The 24,952-nt window shown below is 39.4% G+C and overlaps 1 protein-coding gene across 3 annotated transcripts in view; it reads right to left on the minus strand.

Annotated features, from left to right (window-relative positions):
* Positions 1–24,713, minus strand: part of NGLY1 (N-glycanase 1) — a 49,388-nt gene extending 24,675 nt beyond the window's left edge. Inside the window, exons 1-4 of one of the 3 annotated variants that reach the window (XM_072951288.1) lie at positions 24,518–24,713; positions 17,967–18,081; positions 13,314–13,559; positions 4,495–4,660 (exon numbers count right to left, since the gene is read on the minus strand). In XM_072951288.1, the coding sequence (XP_072807389.1) occupies positions 4,495–4,660; positions 13,314–13,559; positions 17,967–18,081; positions 24,518–24,648 (658 nt within the window). In that variant the 5' untranslated portion in view covers positions 24,649–24,713. The remainder of the gene's footprint in view (positions 1–4,494; positions 4,661–13,313; positions 13,560–17,966; positions 18,082–24,517) is intronic. The other 2 variants (XM_072951212.1, XM_072951198.1) reach the window with 2 other exon arrangements.
* Between the last annotated feature and the right edge of the window lie 239 nt (positions 24,714–24,952).

Genomic DNA, 24,952 nt, shown 5'->3' on the forward strand with positions numbered 1-24,952 from the left:
GTGTTTGGAACAATTAAACATGACAAACCTTCAGTCTTCCAGGCCAGAACCATCAAATCATGCTTCTCTGAGCCTGAACTACCTCTGGAGGTGCTGCTGGGGGGCAGGGCTCTATGGTCCCAATTTCTGCTTCAAATCAGAATACTTTTCCTCACTCAGAAACCCAGAAAAAAATTTGTCTGGGGAGGAAAAAGGATGCCGCTGCATGAAGAAAGAAACCCACCAGCCTGGACAGGAGAGGCCCTGTCATCATCATCATCTCAGTGCCAGAGAACCACTGGGGCAGAGACGGCTTGTTGCCACACAGTATCTGCTCGTCACTTCTTTATTTACCAGAATTCCAATTTATTTGGGATGGCAGTGTGCCAGCTACAAGACTACAGGTTCCAGCCTCCCTTGCAGCTAAGTGAGGCCCAAGGACTAGGCTTCATGTGAGACGGCAAAGCAGGCTGATTCAGGGGAACAGGCTCATCGTAGAGGTGAACTTTTGTTTTCTCCCTTTCTTCTTTCTGATGCTTGGTCTGCAGATGTAATAGCTGGAGCTCTAGCAGCCATCCTGGACTGTGAGGTTACCCAGAGGATGGACCATGTATGCTAGAGTCGAAAGACACAAACCTAGGCCTCTGATAATGTCTTAGAGCTTACCACTAGCACCAGACTGCCTACCTCAATAATTTCTTACATGAGAAAATAAATTCTAACCCATTGGGGTCAAGTCATTATTACTCACAGCCCAACGTAACTCTAACTGATACACTCACTATGCCTACCACACTGCTTATTTCACCACAGGGTTAAATTTCCTTCACTTAGTACTCTTACTCTTTCAGCATCTTACTGTTTTCAACAACAGCACCATCCAATAGGACTTCCAGTAATAATGGAAGTAACTCACATCCGCACCATCCACTAGGGTTGCCACTAATCACTTGTGGTTACTGAGTTCTTGAAAGGTACTGAATGCAACTGAAGAACTCAACTTTTAGTGTTATTTAATTTAAATTATTTCAAATGCAAATACCCACATGTGGCCAGTGCCATCTTGCTTTCTAGAACCTCTGCAATACTTCCCCTCCCCCTCGTCTTTTCGATCGTGGCACTCTCACTTCCTTGCATGGCTTTACCTATCACCCTAAACTATATTTCAAGGTCTGACCTCTTAGTGAAGCTCCAGGCCCCCACGTTCACTTTGGAGACAAAACGATGCCCAGCAGGTGTCGTAAAGCAGACACTTCACTTCCCCTCAACGCCTGTTCCTGTTGATGCCTCTCATTTGCTAGTTGCCTGAATTCCAAACTAGGCAGTACTCTTTGCCACATTCCTTATACGTACATAACCCCATGTCCTACGAACTGTATAACCATCATCTGCAAATTCCATACACTCTGTCACCCCAGCTCTCACATCCATCTCCTCCCTTGTAGTCACAACACCTGGTTCACCTTCTTATCTCTCTTACGTAAATTCTATTACTATTGTGTTTGAACTCTTTTCTCCCTGTACTCTCTTGATGCTGTTCATCTCACAAGTTATTGCTCTGCATTAATCTTCCTTGAGCGCACTTGCCAAAAGCTTCAGTGGTTAACCCTGCTGAATTAAGTAATCAAGAACATTTGTCCTAGCAAATGAGCAGATTATATAACATTTCTGCTCTATGGTCAATCCCACCAACACGATAACATCAGCCTTATGACCAAGATATGTTCATCCTTCAGATTTCTTGGTTCTTATTTTCTACTTCAAAATCTCATCACAAGTATCCTTTGTTTCATTTTACCTCTAATTCTTTTTTAAAATATTGAAAATATAAAAAGAAATTCAGTATGCATTGCTCTGCCTGAAATTCAACGTCAACCAAAATACTGTCTCGGCCTACCTGATCCCTCGCTCCCTACCCCACATGCAGCCGGTCTGTATTACTCACTGTTACCCATAAAAGGCCTGCACTTTTCTAACTCCATGCACACTGTCCACCACATCTGGAAGAAAATCCCTGATCCCTGACTTAACATGTCCTTTAGCGTCCCAGGTCATAAATTCAACTTATCCTTCATGAACTTTAAAAAAAAGCCCAATCTTTCACTAATTTTCATAACACCATACAAACAACCTGATGTGTTCTTTCTCCTCTGCTTACAGTGAAACTCCATTATACTACTCTTATTTTTGATGTGAAAGGATATACAGTTCACCCTTGAACAGCTCAAGGGCTAGGGGTGCTGATCCCCCATACAGTGGAAAATCCGTGTATAACTTTACAGTTGGCCCTCAATGGTTCCACATTAGTGGATTCAACCAACCTTGGACCACATAGCACTATAGTATGTATTTAGTGACAATATCCACATACAAGCGGACCTGAAAAACACCAGAATTCAAAGCCCCTGACACAGCAAACATTAACACAATTTAATTAATTGTGTCCAATTCCTAGTTAAACAGACATTTAAACCTTACATAAAAGGCCTGTTCATCTCAGTTCCTATTACCCAATACATCATATACAACTTGTAACAAAAAATTACAAGGCACGCTAAAAGGCAGGAAAAAACTTGAAGGCAAGAAAAAAGTTTGAAGAGATAAAGCAAGCATCAGAACCACTCATAAATGGCACAAATTTTGGAATTAGGGAATTTAAAATAACTATGATTAGTATGTTAGGGGCTATAATGAGAAAGGCAGACAATGTATAAGAATAGACAGAAAATGTAAGCAGAGGGACGGAAACTCTAAAAAATATCTAAAGGAAACATTATAAATCAAAAATCCTGAGACAGAAATGAAGAGCGCCTCTCATGGGCTCCTCAGTAGACCAGACACAGAGTCAGTGAGCATGAAGACAGGTCAACAGAAACTTCCCAAACTGAAAATCAAAGAGAAAACAAACACCTAGAGCATCCAACGACCGTGGGAGAACTCAAAAAATGGACCAGAACATCTAAGAACTGTGGGAAACTGAGGCAGAGATAAACACAGGATACCCCTGTTTTAGAATACCAGAAGGAAAAGAAAGAGAGAAAGGAGGAGGAAAAGCATCTGAAGTAATAACAACAGAGAATTTTCCAATATTAATGAGACACAAACCACAGACCTGGGACGCTCAGAAAACATCAACCTGGATAACTATGGAAAAGCTACACCAGGCACATCATATCCTGCAGAAAACGAAACACAAAGGGAAAATCCTGAAGGAAGCTGGGCGTGAGGGGCAGAGGTGGGGGAAGCCTAAAGAAGAACAAAGACAGAGATTCAGTGGACTTCCCGTCATAAACAATGTAGGCAACAGAGTGAAGTCAAATATTCAAAGTGTCATTGAAAGGAAAGACCCACCAACCCAGAATTCTCCATCCCAGGGATATTATCCTCCAACAGTGAAGGAGGAGAAAACACTTTCTCAGAAAAAGATAAACAGAGGAACTTCACCTCTAGTAGTCCTGCCCTGAAAGAAACAGTAAAAGAAGTTCTTCAGGAAGAAGAAAACCCATGAACTTGGACCTGCAGACAGGAAGGGCATCAGAGAAGAAACGAATAAGACCTGTTATTTTTGTTATTCTTACTTAGTCTAAAAGTAATGACTTAAACAGTAACAGCAGCAGTGCCCTGGGTGACCCCAGCACGTGGGTAAGTGAAACAAATGAGGGATGGAGGGAAGTGGGACAGTTCTGTTACAAGGTATCTACTCTACACGTGGAGCAGGATAATATTTTTGAAGGTGAACACAGATTAGTTAAAAATGTGTACTGCAAACTACGGCAACTATAAAAAAAAATACAGAACCCCCTAGAAAATACTGTATTAAGAAATGACTTAATGGATAAAAACCAATGATATAAAAACTCAAAGTAGAAATGCTGAAGTTGGAAAAATTGAACAACTTAAAGTCCAAGCCCACTAATGATGACAGTAATTACTGGCTGATGAATGTGGCAGGCATTGCTCTGAAGCCACTTACATGGACTATTTCATTTATTTCTTAAAATTATCATTCCTATTTTCAAATAAAGAAACTGAGGCATAGAGATTAAATGACTTGCTCAGTGACGCACAACGAGTGGTAGAGCTGAATTTACACCCAGGCAGCCGGCTTCAATGTCCACACTCTTAATCAGTATCAGTCTCTGTCCACAGTTCATGGTCTAATCATATGAATTAATTTTGGATATGGCTTTTCTCAGATTCACATTAAAATTCACTAACAATGTCATCCTATATTCCACAGACTAAAGTTCTACTGTTACCTATTAAAAAATCACATGCCAATGATCAAACTGCAAATACATATTGGAGTCAAAAAAAATAAAAAATTTTAACAGATGTGTGCATGAGGTATATGCAATAAAAAATTATACTATTGTTGTACTTCTTAAAAATCCAAATAGAACTAGGTAAATATTGACATATTTATAATTCCGATACAGCAAAAGGCACCATCATTTCAGGGTTTACTTAGCAATGATGTGTATTGAGCAATGAATGGTTACGTAAAGCCACTACCTTGATCCAATTTTCTAGCTCTAGATAACTTTTCTTGTGATCTCCTTTTTAGTTCTTGGACTGGAATACAAGCCAGTGCTTTCTCCTGGAGAGCAGGGTTCTCATAGACCAGTACATGCTGAATGTTGGACCGAAGAACTTTTAGAATGACTGAATCACCAGTAACCTAATAGAAAGAAAATAGTGAAATAAGCTTTATTCCATATGCTATAAAAATAACACAGTGAAAAAACACTGGTTCTATGATTTCATAGATAAAGAAGAATGTATGGATTCATTGAAATATAATAATTATACTCAAAACCTTTGCAAAACTATTATTAGGAGACAGCCATATATATGTCACAGTCTAAAATATATCTATATTTCATCTGAACATATTATGTTATTGAGGATATATTTAAATAGGGACATACTGAATTCTTGACCACAAACCTGGATCAAAATAGCACTCTGAACAACGCATCTGGCAGCCCTTTCCCCTTCAAGTCCCTGTAAATAACACTTTTTAAAAGACTTTATACAGCATTAGCTAAGAAGGACTACTCTTAGGGGATCAGGAATTTTGAGAAATTCCCAAAAGAGGAAAGGCAGATAAAAATGGTCTAAAGGAAGAAACCATGCCAATATGCTCTCTAGAGAGAGAAGGTATAAAAACTAAAAAAAAGTTCTCAAAATAATCCCAAGGAGAGAGGAGCTGCAGCATCCACCGAGCAGGAAGGGGCCTTGCAGTAAGCACTGAGACGACTGCTGGGCTCTGCACGGGGAACAGCCGGACATTCTGGCTCCCACCCTCCATCACTCCTTGTCAACAAAAAAGTGTGTCTCTGAGCAGTGAGGGAGGATGCTCAGATTCTCAAAAGGAAAGAGGAGTGTCCCAGCGCAGAACAGGTGCTGCGTGGCACAGCCCGCCTTGCGCCGAGTCCTGCCCTCGCAGTTGCTAGAACCAGAGGCACTGTTCACAGACAGGCGAGCAGGAACTCGCAAATTCCCGAGTCTGCAACAACCCACGTTGTTGAGAAGATGCACTGAAATCAACAGCAGAAGAACAAACCCTGTAGCAATGGCAGCAAGTACAGAAGAAGACTGAAAAAAGGCTACCTTTAGAAATTCAAGAGTATACTGTATTCAGAGAAAGAAAACTACGGGTCTTGGAAGTTAAAAATTTAAACGCTGAAATAAAGAAGAAAGCACAGATGGTCTCAAAGAGCAGAACAAACAAAGCTAAGTGATCAATCAATTAGAAGACTGAGCCAAGACATTTTCTGAGACTGCAGTGCAAAAGAACAAATAGCCACTGAACATAAACCTGTAACTGCCCAAGTCCAGCTAACAGGAAGTCTAGAAAGTAGAAAAAAAAAAATGGAAGGGAAAAACTTCCCACATAATGGAAAATTTCTGAGAGTCATAGAAAGAGGCAGTATGAATGGAGAAAAAAAAATCCCCCAAACTAAACTAGATATATAATAGTGACATTTCACAACAGAAAGGATAAAAACAAAATCCTAAAAGCTTTCAATGGTATCAGACATCTTATGGGAAACAACGAAGCAAAAATCTCTGAAATACTGAGGGAAAATGAGAACGTATGATTCATACCCAGGCAAAGTAATTACAAAGAATGGTTAATATAAACACATTTTCTCATATGTAACAGTGCAGAAAATATACAACTCCCAAATCCTATCTAAATAAATTATTAGAGAAGTTTCTGTCCCCACAAAATATAATATATCCAATATAAATACATAGGACACCAAGGAGTAGATCCTGGGAAAAAAGAAGCAGGGGTGAGTTAAGTAAAAACTAAACAAATTAGTAAAACTTAAATTCTGATTTTTATAAATAAACAATAATAACTGAAAAGCAAAATCACCTAAGAAAGGTGGCAGGGAAGGGAGTAGAAGGGTAAACCCATTCTGAGGTTCCTGTCTTCTTGTAAGATGTTGATAGAAAAATATAAAGTTAATATTTGCATTAAGAATTTAAAGTCAATAATTAGAAGACTAAAAAGAGGACACTTAACTTCCTAACCTTTAGAGGGAAAACAGTGGAAGAAAACTTGATCAATCTAAACAAAACAAAAATAGAAAAAGAAAAAGAAAACAAAGGACACAGAAAATAAAATAGAATGTCAGAAATAAGTTCAAATATGTTAGTAATTACAGTAAGCAGGAATGGATTAAAAATAAAAACCATTACCAAATACTTTTACACCAAGCACTGTATTAAGCACTGAGGATGGGTGCACAGAATAGATAAAATCACTTTATAGCCTAAGGGGGGGGGACAGGCGTTAAATGAATAATAGCAGAATCATCACATTAAGTCAACAATGTTTGTGTGTAAATGTGTGCGTGTGCATATGCATTAAATATTGGAAAAATAATGGAGACCAAAACAAACAAGGACATTATCCTCACAGAATAAGTAGTCCATGATACAGAAACAAACAACACTACACTGTCAGTTTACTCCATTATTTAATGAGCCTTTATTATTTTTAGGTACCGGGGACATGATGGTAAGTGAGACAGTTTATTCATACATGTGGTGAGAGTTACAGAGCAGAGGGTAGTGTAACTGCACACCAGGGGCTCTAAAACTAGAATTCCTTGTAGAAATGATATTTACAGTAAAATATGAAGGATGAGAAGCTAGTGACCAGGGAAGGGAAAAGACCATTCCTGCCAGAGGAACAACACGTAGGTAGCTGGGTCGTGTGTACCGGGGAACACGCTTAACACGCTGTAAAAGGTCAGAGAGAAAGTCAGGGTGTCTAGAGCACAGAGAACCGAGGGGCATGTGATGAGGGAGAAAGCGGAGCATGGAGCCAAGCTGGGAAGCAGTGACAGGTCTGCTGCGTCTCCCCTTTGGAATGGGAAGCGATCAGAGAGCTAAGCCAGGGGGTGTTTGCGGTGTCACTCAGGCTGCCATGTAGAGAGAGCAGGCATCAGAAGGCACAACGGGGGACAACTGCAGAACTCTGGGGGAGCGGTGGCTTGAACTAGCGTGGTGACAGTGGTGGCAGAAAAGTGAACGGACACACACAAAAAAAGTAGGAAGCAGAAACAAGTCTTGGTGATTGCACTGTGGAGTCAGAGGGCAGTTAGAAAAGTAGAAAAATACATAGAAATGATCCACAGATTTTTGTTGTTGGTGGTGGTGGTGGGGGGTAATTAGGTTTCTTTCTTCCCTTCATGGAGGTAGTGGGGATTGAACCCAGGACCTCATGCATGCTAGGCATGTGCTTTACCACTGAGCTATACCCTCCGCCGCCCACAGATTTTTGATAAGAGCAACTGGGTCAACACACAAAAAAAATAATATTTAATATCTGGATCAACAGTGGCTCCCTCTCAGGCTACAGGAGTGGTCCTGAGGGAAGAAAGTACCACAAAGCAGGGGGTTCACAGTGGCAGGCTCACTCCTACGTCTACTCTCATCATGTCACAAACTTCCGCAGTTCACATGTGCCCGGTTTAGTGGACTTACAGACTATATTATGGAGTTTTAACTAAATTAACCTTCAACCTGGCTTAAAAAAGCTTACAAAGGCATTGAGGCTTACAAAGGCAATGATGTAAGCACACTGCAGACTGCTTACCAGAAGAGAATGGCAGGGGTTAACACATCTACTTTTTTTTTAGCATGAGTCCCTTCAAAAGCTACATTTTAATGTAAAAAAAAAAAAACAACTACTGAGACCTGACAAAGTGTGCCCACAATTTCAAAATTATCAAGAGTATTTAAAAAACAGATTTACATCTACATTCATAAAATGATAGTGTTAATACATTCTTAAAATTAAAACTATTACTTACTTTCTAGCTCCTCTTTACATTGTTCTATAACGTATTTAATACACTGGCATAGCTGCATATGTATCTAATTCATAAACAAGTAAATGTACATTGAGAGGACATGCTCAGGAATATGATGGGGCACACAATTAAAGTATGGAGTCCTGCTAGGCAAGGATATGAGGGGTAAAGATGCAGGGATGAGCACAGGGGACTCTTTCAGAAATCTGCTGTGAAGAGGAAGGGAGAACGTAGGACATGCAGGATTTGGGGACATTCGTGTGCTGGCCTGTTTCTAAGAGCTTACAGCAAAGGTTCCTGAACATTGATCTGCCTGTGAAAAATGCAGGTTTCCCAGTTTCCCCCTCTCCCTTTCTGGTTAAGCCAGTTTGGGGTTTGTCTAGGAATCTGCACGTCCAGGTTATTCTGATAACAATGGTCCACCCTTAGACCAAAACTGGCCCAAAGCAAGACACTCCAAGGAAAGAGACCGGTCGAGACCGCACAGTTCACATGCGGTTCCATGGTGAACAGATGAGAAGGGACACAGGCACAGAGGAGGGAACGGCCTTTACTAGGCGCAGACACATTTGCTTCACCAACAGAAGGGATGGGGGCAAGCAACAGATGACTGAAACTTGGCGCAGACCTGAGATGAGAACGCAGGGTATTCACAACTGCTTTTTACCAGTATCGCTACAGGAACACAAAAAAACAGAATGTCTCCATTTTTATTTGAAAGAATTCCTATAAAGATGAGACACTTACAGTATTTTTTTTTAATGCAGATTTTGATTTCCTGAGAGAGTAAGAACTCATCCAAAGAATTTTTACTTTCAATTTAATACTTTTTTACTCTGGCAATTACCTCATTCATTGTGGTTTTTAATGGCACTTAAATGGTCTTGAACAATAAAGCTTGGTTCTTGCCTTATTTCTTTACATATTCACTGGCACTACTCCAAAAAAAACTAAGTCAAAGGAATAGAAGTTTGCTGATTGTCTGGCAACTAGAGGAGCTGGGTAACTACACACATAAGGCAACACTGAACTGCTTAAGAGCTAAAGTTATACGGAGTACGAATGGGTGTTTAATATGTGAAATCGGTCTGTTTCAGATCAAAAAGATTTTTTTCTTCATTAATCATACTTGGAGTCCAATTATTAGGTTTCTACTGTGAGATATTTAAGACTGTAAGAAAAAAATACAATGTGTATTTTTGTCAAATCATGTGATAGAACTAGTGGAAGCTGGATGAGCAAATTCACTTCTTTAGTAAAGGACAAGACTTCCCAAGTCCACTTGCCCTCTTTCTATCTTCTTACATTCCTTTACTTCTGTGGCTTTTAAGTTCAGAACCTGTTTTTTGTTTGTTTGCTTTTTAATTGAAGTATAGTCAATTTACAACATTGTGTTAATTCCTGGGGTAAAGCATATTCATTTATACACAAACACACACACATATATATTCCTTTCCATATTCTTTTTCATCATAGGTTATTACAAGGTACTGAATATAATTCCCTGTGCTATATACAATAGGATCCTGCTGTTTATAGAACTGGTTTTTGAACAAAAGTTCTGTTAAATAAATTTTTAATAATAGTTTTAATCAACTTGTGACTTTAATAAACTAATTTCTTACACAAACTCATTTTTTCTGTTTATAACATTAATAAATGTTGCAAAAAAATTTCAGGAAATACTGAATGGCATAAATAATGTGAAACCACTGTAACTTCAGTACTCAGGGGAAATTATGGCTAAGATATCTGTGTATAGCTTTCCAGACCTTTAAAAATGACCATATTTATGCATGAGAATTCTTGGTAAGAAAAATTAAAACATTATACACACAACATATGTTGTTTAATATTGGAATTCTTACCTTTTTCCTCACATAATTCTCTTCATTTCAAAATACACCATATCATCATTTTTAATGGCTATTAAGAATGTCAATTTAAAGATGCATCATTATTTTAATTTCTTATTGAAAGGTATGCAGGTATATTTTACCTTTAAAAATGGTTCATGGGCCGGGGGGTGGGTATAGCTCAGCGGCAAAGCATATGCTTAGCATGCACAAGGTCCTGGGTTCAATCCCCAGTACCTCCATTTAAAAAATAATAAAATAAATAAATTAAAAAAAAATTCACAAACAAGAAATTGAACATTTAAATATTATGTCCAAATAGGAGACTTTCTCTTATAAAGATTGCATATAGATCCAGAATAAGAAGTTGTCCTATGAGATTAGTTTAAAAGTTAACTAACTCATTTTATTACTTATCATTACCTAATACTGTTATTTTTATGATTTCAAGGAAATAATCTCAAATACTTATTTTAAATAAATACTTATATACCCATATACACAAGAGGCAATAATTTCATACATATTCTATAGGAGTCACATGTCAGAGAAAAGCATACATTTAGACCAGTTGTGTAATAACTGCCAAATGCTTATTTTAAGTAAATCATACTTCAGAATCACGTTTTCAACCTAGACAAGGTTGCAAAATTGTAAACATAATGCTTCTGACATTCTGAGACTATGTCTTTGAAGACTGCCTTGCTGTTTTGAACCTGCTTTCGGAAGGCAAAGGATATGAAATACATACAGGGTTATAAGGAAGGCAATTCATACAGGAACACTAAATACTCAGCATGTATAACCAGCAAATTTAAGAGTCAGTTGAATCATTAGGGAAATGCAAGTTAAAGCCACAATGAGATATTACTTAATACCGACTAAAATGGCTATACTAAAAAAGACAATGACAAGTATCAGTGAGGATATTAAGAAATTGGCACCTTCACACTCTGCTGGTAAGAATGTAAAATGGTGCCAACAGCTCTGGAAAACAGCTTGCAATTTCTTAAAACATTAAACATAAACTTGCTGTATAATCCAGTGGTTTCACTCTCAGGAATCTACCCAAGAGAAATGAAGACATCTGTCTACACAGAACCTGATATGTGGATATTCACAGCAGCATTGTTCGTAACAGACAAATATGGGAAACCCAAATGCCCATCATGGAATACTATTAAGCAATAAAAAGAAACAAAATATTGATACATTCTACAATATGGATAAACTTCCAAAACATACAAAAAGTAAAAGAAGGCAGAAGCAAAAGATTACATAGCATATAATTCTATTTACACAAAATATCCAGAAAAAGGAACAAAATAAGTTTCTAATACATCACCATTCATTCCAGTACCTTATATCTTAAGGGAAAAACGTACTGGCAAACTTCAACATCAGTAACTATTAATCTTGTCTTGTATTTCAAAATTTTACTTGATATAGTTTTAACCAAAGTAATATTATATTAGTTATCAAGTTCATCAGTGCTCAGGATTTGTCTAGTTTATATGCAGTTAAATCTTTTGTTATCTCTCTTCTGCCGCTTGACTTTGGTGCATTTTAACTTTCAATTAGTATCCCCACTCAAAATGCGAAAGATAGGAGAACGTAACTGTCAAATTCTGTAGTATGGCAATTAACAGTGATAGAAGCTTAAATAACAAAACACTTTTTAAAATGTGTATTTCAGTGATCCATGGAACCAGGAGTTGGCTATAAAAATGTAATTTCTCCTAACTCCCTTAAGGAACACAGTAAAAGAGACTTTGCCCTAGACACTAGAGAAATAAGAGCTAATATACACTAGCCTCCTAAGAGCGTATGTGTTTGAGAAAGACAGCTTATTTTCTTCTAAACTCTAAATCTGTTTTGACAATAGAATGACATTTATTTCAGTGTCTAGATGCTTTCTGGACAGAATTTTAAAGACCTCAAACTATATCTGAACTGCAAGGTTAAGAAGTTTTTAAAAAAAGAAAGAAGTTAAAGAAGATTTGAAAATGTGAATGGAGTTCCTGAGCCAGAACACTAACAAAATAAAAGGACAGTAACTCTGTCTCTTCCCCTGCCGGCCCCTACCACCTTTATTCTTTATTTTTTTTTAAAGACAAGCCTAGGGCCTTCCCAATCTACACTAAGGAACAACTACCAGGGAGATGAGGCTAAAGGCTCTAGAAGTATTCAGCTGGCGAAAATTAAAGGTAGATTTAACAACTGACTCTATATAAAGCTCCACTGTATGGAGGGCAGGGACAAGGTGTTTTACTAAAATTAAAAAGAGGATCTGAGTGTAAGCTGGTTATTGATAAAATTACTACAGAAAAATCATGAAAATTCTTCTAACAGTGAAAATTTAGGAGCAGAATACTTAAGGACCTTTATTGAAAGGGATTTTTGTACACAGGATAATTTCCCACTAAATGAGATCATTTAGGTATACTAAGAATGCCTGTAAGACAGTAGAAATTTGATTTCAGTTCTTCAGAAGTATACATGTGTATGCCAATCACTGAACTTCACTAATTTGCTAGCACCACTATCAGTAAATTAATGATTATTTATCTGAAGCCTAAAGAAGGTGACATTTTATTGAACTGATTATTGTGCTGATAATGGCTAGATTGTTGGAATTAATATTTCTCATGCTGAATGGCAGTAGGTAAAGCTTAGATAAGAAGTGTTAAAGCAATATAGAAAATCCTATTTCATGGCCATATCCCTGTCTAGCAAGTCCATTACTTTTTTTAGGTTAAAGACATATGCTAATTTGTGTAACTGATTTAAGTGCCAAGGCAACAGGTATATTAACAAATGATAAATCAAAGAAAATCTAGGCTGCTTCAGGAACAGTAAACCACAAGGTTAAGATTTGAAAATACAAATAAAAGACAGCCATTTCCCCACTTTCATTATAAATTTTACAATTTTTAAAAGAGCTAATGAAATGTGAATGTATTAGTCATTATAAATTTTACAATTTTTAAAAGAGCTAATGAAATGTGAATGTATTAGAACTGTAAGAATCAAGAATGACTGGGACATAAATTCAGGAATAAATCATAACATATTTCAAAGCTTCTGCTATTTCAATACTTTGAAAGGAGCGGTCAAAGAGGTTTAATTTTAACATTACCATTGGAGCAGATGGTGGATTTGATGACTGCCCTCCACTGTTCCCTGAGTGCTGGGTTAACGCATTAAGATTTGAAGACTGTGTTGTAGGAAGCTGGGTACTGGCTGCAAGCTGCTGAGGTAATTCCACTTTGTGGCTCTTATTCGAACCATCCAATCTGCTACTTCTCTCTATGGCAATCAGGTCACGAATTTTTTGCAGCTGTTCCACTGAAGCTTTCTTAGGAAAGATAAGATGTGTTTCTCCCTGGAATTTATAAAATTAGGAAAAATTTCAACCTCTGCTTTATACTGATAGTCATTTTATACAGTGTATATAAAATGGAGCCAATACTATAGAATACATCATATTTGAACATTCTTGTTTTCTTACCATTATGGCACTTTTTTTTTTTTAACACAGGGAAAGGTATACCAAAATTAAGAAAATATGTCCCCTGGTTGGCATAAAATGTTTAGCCTATTTTATTGGTTCAAAAGACATTCAGAAAAATATTTTATCTTTTGGGAACACTGTAGTAAGCCAGAAAGCCTCCTAAGAACTGCAAAAATGCACATTCCCATTTTCCTGCAATAGTATATGAAACTATTATTCTCTATGAAATTCCCTATGAAATAACGATACTAAACCAAATGAAATGATCATTGGTCACATAAAACCAGTAAGAAGTCATATAACAACTTTTGAATCTTCTGAACCCAAGTCTTTAAGAATAGCTACATGATTAGAATCTGTATGGGGTCCACTAATTCTTCCAAGATAACAAAAAGTACACTCTGATGGTCAATTCAAAACAATGGATTATTCTTAGTAATACAAAGGTGGTCCGAACAAAACAACCAAACAATGAAAGTCCAATTCTTTAAGAAGAGATTCATTTAATGAATTTGCATAATATAATCAGAGTGCTTTGAGATACAATAAACATTACAACAAAGCTCAAAATGTAAAATAGTCAGCAAATTACAAAACAACAAAAAAGGGAAATGAAAAGACATTCAACCAAGTTTAAAGGTGATGCGAAGCAACAGTGGTAAACCAGTAATTCCACCAACTGCAAATGAGATAAAAGTTGTTACAATGTGCAGCAGACCAACTTGCAGACCGGGAGTGCTCGAATTAAACTCCACAACTGAGAGAGAAGGATCTTATTTCCCTGGTGATGGTAGACCCACAGGAATCCACTGACCAAGACATTACTCACAATGACTTGAAAATCGATTCTAAGTGAATCCATTTTAAAAAGCTGGAAGAGGCCAGCCATCTCAACATATTATCCAAAATAGCTGTAAAAAAAAAAACAACCTACCATTTGTTGTTTTTATGTGTTCTAGGTACCGTGCTAAGCATTTTACATATATTATTGCAAGAATTCTCACAACTACCGTGAAAGGCAGATATCAGGTGTATCCCCACTTTTCATATGAAAATACAAAGGCTCAGAGAAGTTCAATCACATGCCTGATGCTACAGAATAACTGTCAGAGCAAGGATTTCAAGTGCATGGCCTACATCACTATGCTGACTCCACCTGAGACTGAACAGAGCTCAAAGCCCACAAGCTCCTACAAAGAGCTGGAATGGTTGAGCAAAAAATATTTCCACAGTTGTGATGATTATATACATGACTGGCACAAACTGGAACACAGTGAATTTTCCGACATTAGAAAGGAACCACCTCATATGCACGATGGGATCTGGGAAGAGAAGCCAGACTGGTTTAAAACCAAATATGCAGGACTCTGATCTCACACTGTTCGTGGAGCAGCACTGAGGATGCTGAGTGACACGCGGACAGAGATGGAAGACGAGCAGGACAGGTATGTGGATCTCAGAGGGGCCCTGGAGACAGACGCTGCTCCTGTCTTGCTCCCTCCCCTTCCACCTTTCCAGGACCAGTCCTAAAAAAAATATGATCGTGGCCAAAGTGTCTACCAAAAATGTTTAATCAACAGCACTTAATTTTCATAAAAGGGCAAAACTACAGGCTTAATCCACTAGACCCAACAACATTTTAAGAAATCAGTGAGGATTCTTGCATTGAACAAATCTATGTTTCTCAACACATTCTTGCTGAGATAATTCTCATTGCCAGACATGAGTCAACCCAGCGCCTGACCACTAAATGCTGGTAATCTCTTCCAGTCACCAAGACAACCGAAACCAGCCTCCTCCAATGCCCCATCCCCACTGCGGGGGGTACAGCTCCCCGTGAGAACCACTCCACCAAGCTGGCCTGACGGGCCACAAATCCGTCTGAATCCCAGTCTTTCCAACCTCCTTCTCACAATTTTCATAAAAAAGAATGCAGCCTCAGGGACAAGCAAGCCCAAAAGTGTCCAGGATTTTAACATACAACCAAAAATTTCAGGATAGTTCTTAGATTCCAACTTCATCTCAAAGGCCACCAAGTTTCTTTCTGGTGATGGAGCTCAGTTTCAGCTCCAAAAGCTAACATTGAAAAAACATTTACTTCATACATGTCCTGAAGTGTAAAGTTCAAAGCCAGCCAGAAATTTTCAGTATAAATAGTCTTAAAACATGATAATCTTTTCTAAAATTCCATTTGTTTCGCATACTACTGCAAGTCTCAGTTTGGCTTATTACCTGGCACTGGTGACCAACCTTCAAGTCTGCCTGGGATTGACGGGGTTTCTGCAGTGTGGGACTTTCAGCGCTAAAACCAGGACAGCCCTAGGCAAACTAGAATGGTTGGTCACCCCTCCTGGCACTCAAATATTTGTTGAATTAAAGACAAATCTGATTCCACCGAATCTGTGACACTTCAACAAAGAAATCAGTAGTCTCCAGCTGTCATTCACTTAATTTTCCTGTCATTTGACTCTCAAAAATCTGCATTCTCTTGAACACAGTCAGTAACGGTCTCAATTTTCCCCGTCTATAGTTTTAAATTCTTTATGTTCAGATGTCTGTAACCACAAGCAGATGACACCATAATTTATACCTCCATTCTAACCTCTCCTTTTGAATTATAGACTCATAAATGCAACTCTCTACTTGCCACCTCTTCTTGAATATTTAATAGTGTATTAGTTATAATTATCCAAAAAATACGTAGTTTTTTTCTCCACTGATACCAGCTACTCTCCAAGATTTTTCAATGAATGGTACTCCCATCCACTCTACCAGTATCCAATTCCTTCCTTTCCCTTGTACTCCACACTGAATTTATCAGAAAGGCCCACAGACTCTGCTTCAGAAAAAATCCTGGACCCCTCTACTTCCCCATCTCCACTGCTGTCAGTCTTGAAGTTAACCATTACTCACGGGATGCCTAAAGGCACTGGCTCTACCCCGGGGGCTGGCACACAGGCGACAGCACAGACACAAAGCCCTCACGGAACCCGCACAAGCCTCTGCCACTTCTCACGCAGACCAGTAAAGCAGCTTTCCAGCTGGTCTCCCTGCTTCACCCTTGCCCTCATTCACAACATCCAGAACATTTTCTTTACAACAGCTAAAGTAATCTTTAAAAAATCCTTCCCCGCTTATAACCTTTCAGTGGCTTCCCAGCTCACTTGTAATAAAGTCCAGTCTTTATCACAGTTCTTACAACCCCGTGCCCAGGCCTCTGCCCGCAAGTGGCTACCTTCTGAGCCTAAGCTACGCCTGCTAGAAGTCTCCTGCACATGCCAGTCTTCCTGCTGAAGGACTCTCACCTGACAGAGGGCTTCGGGTGCCTGAAGTGCCTGTCACTCAGCTCCCAGCTCAAATGTCACTCCCTCAGAGGCCTTCCCTGCCCACTCGTCCTCATGGAGCTGCCCGCCACCACATACGTCTTCCCATGCCTTCTCGGTGCTCACCTTTGTTTCCACATCTCCTGTCTGGCTAACCTATTACAATGCAAGCTGTACATGAGACGGGAACTGCTATCCATCTAGTCACTACCATCTCCCCAAAGTCTGAAACGCGCTCTGCGGAGGGAAGCAGAGAGGTGGGGGGAAAACACCTCCTGCAGGAACCAGGCATGTCACCTCGACAGTGGTCACAGCCACGCCCGCTGGGTCTCCGCGACATGTGCGACTTCTCCCAGTATTCCAAAAACCAGAAATGGTTAAACACACACACACACACACACACACACACACACAACATTCATCTTGCTAGCTACTTTCATTGTGTCACAAGATGGACACATCAAACTTTTCTCTTGATCTAAAAACAAACAAACAAGCAAAAATAAATAAATAAATAAAAACATTGAGATTCTTCCATCACAGAAGAGAAGCCTTATGTGTGGCATCTAAACTCAGCTTTTCTGTTTTCACTTGTTTCACTGCTTACTGGAGACAGATGGTTGGACCCCACTAGTAATTCCTGTGCACCCACAGATCAGGTTTTAGCTAAAAGTCTAAAGCCACCGACTCAGTCCTTGGGTCGCACTGCATGTCTGACATCCTAAAGGACTGAGATTGTAAGAATTCTCCCTGTGGTAGAGCTGTTATATTTCAGTGTGATCTTAAAGTACATTTACTGTGACTAATCTGTAATGTCTAGTAAGTGAAGAAATAACTAGTTCTATAGTTTGCCAAAATAAACAGAAATACATTACCTTAATTAGAGATTATCTACTAACACTATAACAAATGTTTGTACATAAACTGGGAAGAAGAAACCCTTGAACATACTTACCTCTTCAAAGCCCATTTCAAATAAACATTCAACAGCTCCTCTGACAGGCAAAAGTCTAGTAGAAAAAGTTGCATTTCCAATCCGGATAGATCTATATTTTTCATCATTAGGGTTTCTGATTAAAAAAAAAAGTTTGATTATATATAACAATTTATATTTTTCGCAATGTTTTTGCATTCCTTTTCACAATTTATACTGACTATACTACAAGGGAGTTCAGATCCCACCTTTAAAGAAAGAGGAAGCAGAGTCTGGAAATACAGCCTGATTTTGTGAATCTGACCACAGTATACACTTACTGTAGCATCACTGTTTAATTTCACAGCTGATAATATTAACACTGCCATAAGGGAAAGCCATGTGACATTTTATTTCTGTGCTATTAGAGCTAGAGACCTTTACGAGTTTTTAGGTTGCTAATAAAAAAATCCATGTTAGCTCCAGACAGGGCAGAAGGATTTGCTTCTTTTGTTCTGATGGGATCTAGAACAGTGCCTGATGTGTGGATGGTGGTTAATGAATATTTATGCAGTGAATGAATAAAAGAAACTAAGAAGCCATATAGAAATGAATCGAAGTTCCTCAAAGACTTCACTTCTGACAAAACATGAACCTAGGTATACCTTTATAGTCACTTGATTTTTCTGTCTTCCCTAGACCAACCATTGTTTTTACTGCAAGTTCTGCTCAAGATATATTTTTGTCACAGCAAATATGGTAATAAAATAAAATGAAGATATGAATTTCTTTTACCAAGATAAAGATTTTGAATAGTACACATGGGACCAGACCAGCACTTGAAAACCTTTTATTTGAGATTTTTAATCACCTTGATAAATCAGAAAGAAAATAAAAGGTTAAAGATAATTACAATATTATACTCAAAAGACCTTCTGAACATAATTTAGGATCATAAGTAGGTTTCACATCTGATATCCACTCCCTTAAAATGTTAGTGGCTTCCATCAGCACTATATTAAGAAAGATGGGTCCACAGAAGGAGTGCTGAGATTAACTGCCTACGGTATGTATGGAATGAGGGGGTGGACAAATGACAACCATCGTTATCCTAAACTTACACACGTTCTCTGGATACTGTGATATAAAAACAAAACTAAAAAAAGGATTTTTAATTGTGGAAGTTTCAACAAATTTCACATTTGTTTTCCATCAAGCAATTCCTGTTCCCAAATTGTCATAAATACCACATGAATCTTTTTTAAACCTCTTTCCTTAATTTGAAAAATTATACAAGTTTATTATAGAATATTCAGAAACAAAAGCTCTAAAATAGTGTTACTTAAAATATCTGGATTGGTGCTGATCTACAAACTCTTTGATACTCATTTGTAAGGGGTGCAGAAACTGAGAGGATTCAGAAATTATTACAGTAATTTGATACTGCCATGAAATTTTCATTGTATTTTACAGAAGTTATAGGTCCACAAATGGTTGGAAATTAAAAACAAAAAGACTCTTTTCCACCACAGGTCACTTGAAAATTACAGATAGTTGGGAAACACAAGGAGAAACAGATGCCTTACTTCTATCCCGTGTATCAGATCAGGTTTTTTTAAACCTTGGCTATACTGACATACCAGGCGTTTGTTGTAGGGGAGCTGTCCTGGGCACAGTGACATACTTAGCATCCCAGGCTTCTATGCCACACTGCATCGTAAGCATGCCTCTCTTTCTCACCACTTAAACATTAAAAAATAATTGTACTTTTATCAAAACTAGTAACAGATAAATGAGGCATCTTTTCATGATATTCAACACATTCCTGATAAACCTATCAGTACCACCAGGATGATATATCCTGGTGCAAAACTGCCTGAGTTATCTTAATCTATTTTTTCCCCAGTAGCTTCCAGATTTCTACGTACTCAGTGTTTAACTGGGCTTAATTTTCTAATTTTTCTTTCCTTTTTAAAATTCTTATAAAACTTACACCAGTTGTTCTGACCGAGCTTATTTTGATACATGTTTCAAAGTAACTATTGATGTACTTTGTATACTTTAGATTTTTCCTCTTTAGTTTCTAATAAGTAATTTTCTACTTTGTACAACATCTATGGCGCTCACATTATCATTTATCTGTTTTTCTTACTTATTCTCACATATCGAAAACAGATAAACAAACAAAGGCAGTAACGTCCAGTTATCCAAATCCTATCTTCCTCTTTTTAGCAATGTTGAGCAGACCAGCTACAGTCTGGAGCACAGACTGGTGTGAAAGCCCAGCCTCAAAGGCTTAGACAAGAACGTGGCCATGGGGCCATAAGACCCCAAGTCCATCAGCTCCCATTTCCTGCCCTTGGGAAAGGGCATACAGACCTGAATCTCTGGCTCCACAGCCTCATCGCAGTGTGGCTGGGCTCCTGGAACTCACCACTACTCTCCTTCTCCTGCAGTGTCTAAACTACCCCTGAGGCTAAGTACCTCCCCCACAACCAATAACAACAACATTATAAAAATAAATAAATAAACAAACTACCCCCGAGGATTGCCTTTAGTCTTGCTTCATCCTTTTCTTCCATTAACTTCATTTTCTCTGCGACTTTTCTCAAATATTTTCTTTGATGTCTCTTTTTCTATCTCTGCTGACCATTAACTATTTCTTAAACTTTGGTTGGTTTTTTTCCCTGCAACTTTTAGTAGTTATCTTGCTTGTTAGCAATTATTAAGAGGTTTCTTTTTCTGGCTGTGGGATGCTGCTGCTGAATAAATGGGGTTTGAAAGGGCAGCAAAAACTTCCTATACCTCACTCAGCCATCACTCTGAATATATTTTGGTATCTTTATAGTTGTCCTACCCACAGGTATCTACCAAATGGTTTTATTTATAGAAAAATTAGTCTTTGTTTCTACAATTGAGTAATAGGAAAAAGTCTTGCTTTGCACCTTAAAAGTCATAATCTACCATATTTCTAAAATTTTAAGATATGTTAACAATAAGCCTTCCACTGAGGCACAGCATTCCTTTCAACAGAAAAAAACTTAAATGTTTCTATTTCAGAAATGGTCATAAAAAGTTCATACTGTATAGCACAGGGAACTATATTCGATATCTTGTAGCTTATGGTGAAAAATAATATGAAAACAAATATATGTATATTCATATATGACTGAAGCATTGTGCTGTACACCAGAAATTGACACAACATTGTAAACTGACTATACCTCAATTAAAAAAAAATGCTGAGAATTATGTATATCTAATCATTCACTAGCCCTCTTACTTTTTAGAATGCCTAATCCCACAGAGTTCTCATCAATGGAAATTTAGTACCTAAGTGCATCCTATAATCTTGTCTTTTCAGTACTAATCACAAAAGTTGGTTTGTAGGTCATTTAAAAAATTATTTCTAGTTCTGAAAATCTGTTATGCTGACTTACACGTAAAACTTTCAAAAACAACTACCTGCCTTTAGAACCAGTTGATAACCATCTCTGGCTCTAACTCTATCTTTCCCTGTAGCTGACAAGGGAAACATGTAATTTAGCTCAATATAAAAAACTGAATAAGAGTTAACAACAGATAACGTATGTGTCATGTCCTTTATTTCAATCTTTTGCAACAACCTTATAATATAGGTATTGTCCTTTCCTTCTAAAAAGGAGGAAACTGAATCTCAGACTTCACATAAATTGCCTATAATCGCCTTCTTAGGATGGTTGATTAAGATTTAAACCCACTGGTTTGATTCCAAAGCTTACATACCCTCCACCATATAAGATGCGAACAAACTCACTCATCCTCAGTTAACTACCTCGGTGAATTTCTCCAGGCATCAATAGTAGTGCAGATGAGAAACCTGAAGTTATTTCAAGTATTTTGAGTCCCCCCATTACCAGCTGTACTCCTGGCATTCAGTCATCAAGAACCTCCAATTCTTGCCTCTCCATTTTCAGTTATGCTTATTATAACTGCAATGGCTTCAGAGATGAAACCATGCCTTGTATCTCCGAACATTATTCTTACATGAAATTCTCATTATGTTTCTCTTTGGGTCCAGCAACTACAATCACTACAATCACTTTCTCTTGCCATGCCAAATATACATTCTCTTATCAAACTTTTGTTCTCAGAACTGTTCCACTTTAGGTCCCCCTGCTATCTCTTTACATAAACATGTAAGTGTTTAAGCATAGTCTTGATATTGTTCTCTAGATTTTATGCTGTGGCTATTTTCCATACCTATGTCTTTCTCCCAAACATATTTCTTTTCTTCGAAGGAAGAAACCACCCTCCCCTCCTGGCCCTTCCCAAACACACCCAATGCAGTGTGTAGCCAGTAACTGCATGCAGTTTGCAAAGGAACTTGGTGGGAAATCAAATATGTTTTTTTAAAGAATGAAAGGAGCACATTTTCTAAGGGACCCATGTGGAACAGCAATGAAACTATTATAGGGTTTTGAAAAGTTGAGGACAGCTCATCTTTATCTAGAAGTTAGTGAACTGAAAAAAATGGTTCAAACCCATGGCATGCTGTGCAGGCAAATCAGTATATTTCATTCTCTGATTTCATCAACTTTATGACTCTTAATTGGAAAACAGGGTAAACATTATCTGAAGCAGAAATTTAAAACTTAACCAAAAGTATTATTTTCACTTGCATACAGTGACAAATACCACTGTTTAAAACAAAACAAAACAAAACCTGCTAATTAAATTCTCATTTGAGCACTCATCCTATAAAATACTATGCTATGCCAGACCCTGAGGCAGGAACAAGGGATATGGAGACAACATCCCTTACACAGTCCCTTATCTCTTACACTAATGGATTTTCTAAGACAGCAAAAGAAACAGAAAACCTTGGTTTTCTCTACCCGCGGGTAAGTTAGACTAGCATATCTGTAACGTGGTGTGGCTAGGATCAAGAAGAGGTCTGAGGCTTTTCTGTTAAGAGGTCACTGGACTTGGAAGTATAAGAAAAGGTGGGTCACCCCTCTCCCCCAAAGACTGAAGGAGTTTGAACTGTAAGAACATGAGGGCAGGAAGTAATACTATTCCTTAAGACGAACTAAAAAGGGTAGTTTTCCACACTATCTCCACTTACATGAGTTCTACACTCCTAGTTCCCTTTTTTGATAAAAACTTTTTAAGATGAGAAACATAAGCCATAGTAAAGATTGTAACATGAAATGTCAGCATGCCCAGCTTCTTCGATGAGTTTGGTAAACAATCATAATGATGATTATGATGCAAAAGATTTCCTTTCTCAAAACATCTTAATGTTATTATTTGTGGTTTTGCTGCATTGAAAGCAGAAGTGAACCCTTATTACAAGGTCAACTCCCTTTTCTGAATAGTGGGGTTTAAACAGCTTGGTGGCTTTCCAGGTGGCAGGTCCCAGCTGAAGGGCTCTCTGCTCCTGAGTTCACTCATGCAGAGGCTTGTGGCATCCTTGTGCTCTGAAGAGCTGTTAGACCTTCCAGGGTAGAGAAGATGAGGTAGAGAAGAAGGTGTCACAGAGGAAGACAGCCCCCACACAGGTCACAATTGTGCATCTTTGTACAGTGCACATACTGCAACCCTCGTGGCATCTGCAGCATATCAAGGGCTCAATATATCTTGCCTTCAATTAACTTATAAAATCATTAATGTTACCTATATGGACAATGTTATAACTGCTGCTGTTTAAAACACTGCACTTGTAACTAATGTCACTTAAAATTGGCTCACGTGAAAATCTATTTCTTTGAAACTGAGGAGGCTTTCCATTTAGACTCCATGCCAATATATCCACCACTTAGAAGAGCAAGTGCACCACGGGCTGAGGGGGGACCGAGAACCTATAAAATCATGGTGAGCCGATAAACGAGGTAGCATCACTAAAGCACCGGCACCTGGTGCTCCTTTAACCCCGATGCATTTCCCTCCCCGACACATCACATCCCTCAAGACACCACACCATCTGATCTAAGAACTGAGGGGAGTAATGATTCAGAATGAATAATCAAAGTTTCTTCCCGTATCCCAAAATCTGTTACCGTCCCTTAGAGATCTAGAAGTGGACTGGTGCTCACAAGAGAATGAAACAAATTACATTTAGTCAAGGTTATCCTCACTAATACTACAGCAGTATTATGGTTTAGTATTAAGATATTCACAAAATGCTGGGAAGAAAATATTCTGTCCATGACTAACTTTTGATAAGCATGTGCCAATTTAAGGCACGCCGCTGGGTAAAACTCACGCCGTGAGAATGAAACGCTGTTACCGCTTCGGTGCTGACACCTAAGACGGGTAAACGACGCGACCCGAGGCCAGACCCCGGGGCGCGCCTTCCCGCCTCCTCCGCCCCGCCCCGCCCCGGGACTCAGTTCGCCCCGGGCTCCCCGACAGCAGGTGTCAGGTCACAGGTGCAAAGAGACTGTCTCCCCTCGGGCGGGGCTGGGGCCGGCCGGCCTCTGGGCCCCTGAGCGAGAGCCAGGCCCGGGCCCCTCCCGGCCTCGCCGCCCCCGGCGCCGGCCAGGCGCCCCAAACCCCGGCGGAGCGGGCGCTACGCCCCGCGCGGCGCCCGTCCCAGCCGCAGCCCGCACCTGAGGATGTTGTCCGCGTAGGTGAGCAACAGCTTGGAGGCCTCCAGGAAGGTCTCCGGTGTGTTCTGGCACAGCTCGGCCACGGCCGGAGACGCGGACCCGGAGGAGCTGCCCAGCGCCGCCGCCGCCATGCTCGAGCGCCGCGGCCGTCGCCGCCCCCCGCGCCGCGTGCGCACTGAGCAGGCGCCTCCGTGCGCCGCGCCTCTGCGGCGGGCCGGAGGGCGGGGGCTGGCCTCCAGGGGCGGGGGCTCGGCCGAGAGGGCGGGGGCTGGCCTCCAGGGGCGGGGGCTCGGCCGAGAGGGCGGGGGCTGGCCTCCAGGGGCGGGGGCTCGGCCGAGAGGGCGGGGGCTGGCCTCCAGGGGCGGGGGCTCGGCCGAGAGGGCGGGGGCTGGCCTCCAGGGGCGGGGGCTCGGCTGAGAGGGCGGGGGCTGGCCT

The sequence above is a fragment of the Vicugna pacos genome, chromosome 1, assembly GCF_048564905.1.
Source record: "Vicugna pacos chromosome 1, VicPac4, whole genome shotgun sequence".
NCBI classification, from domain to species: domain Eukaryota; kingdom Metazoa; phylum Chordata; class Mammalia; order Artiodactyla; family Camelidae; genus Vicugna; species Vicugna pacos.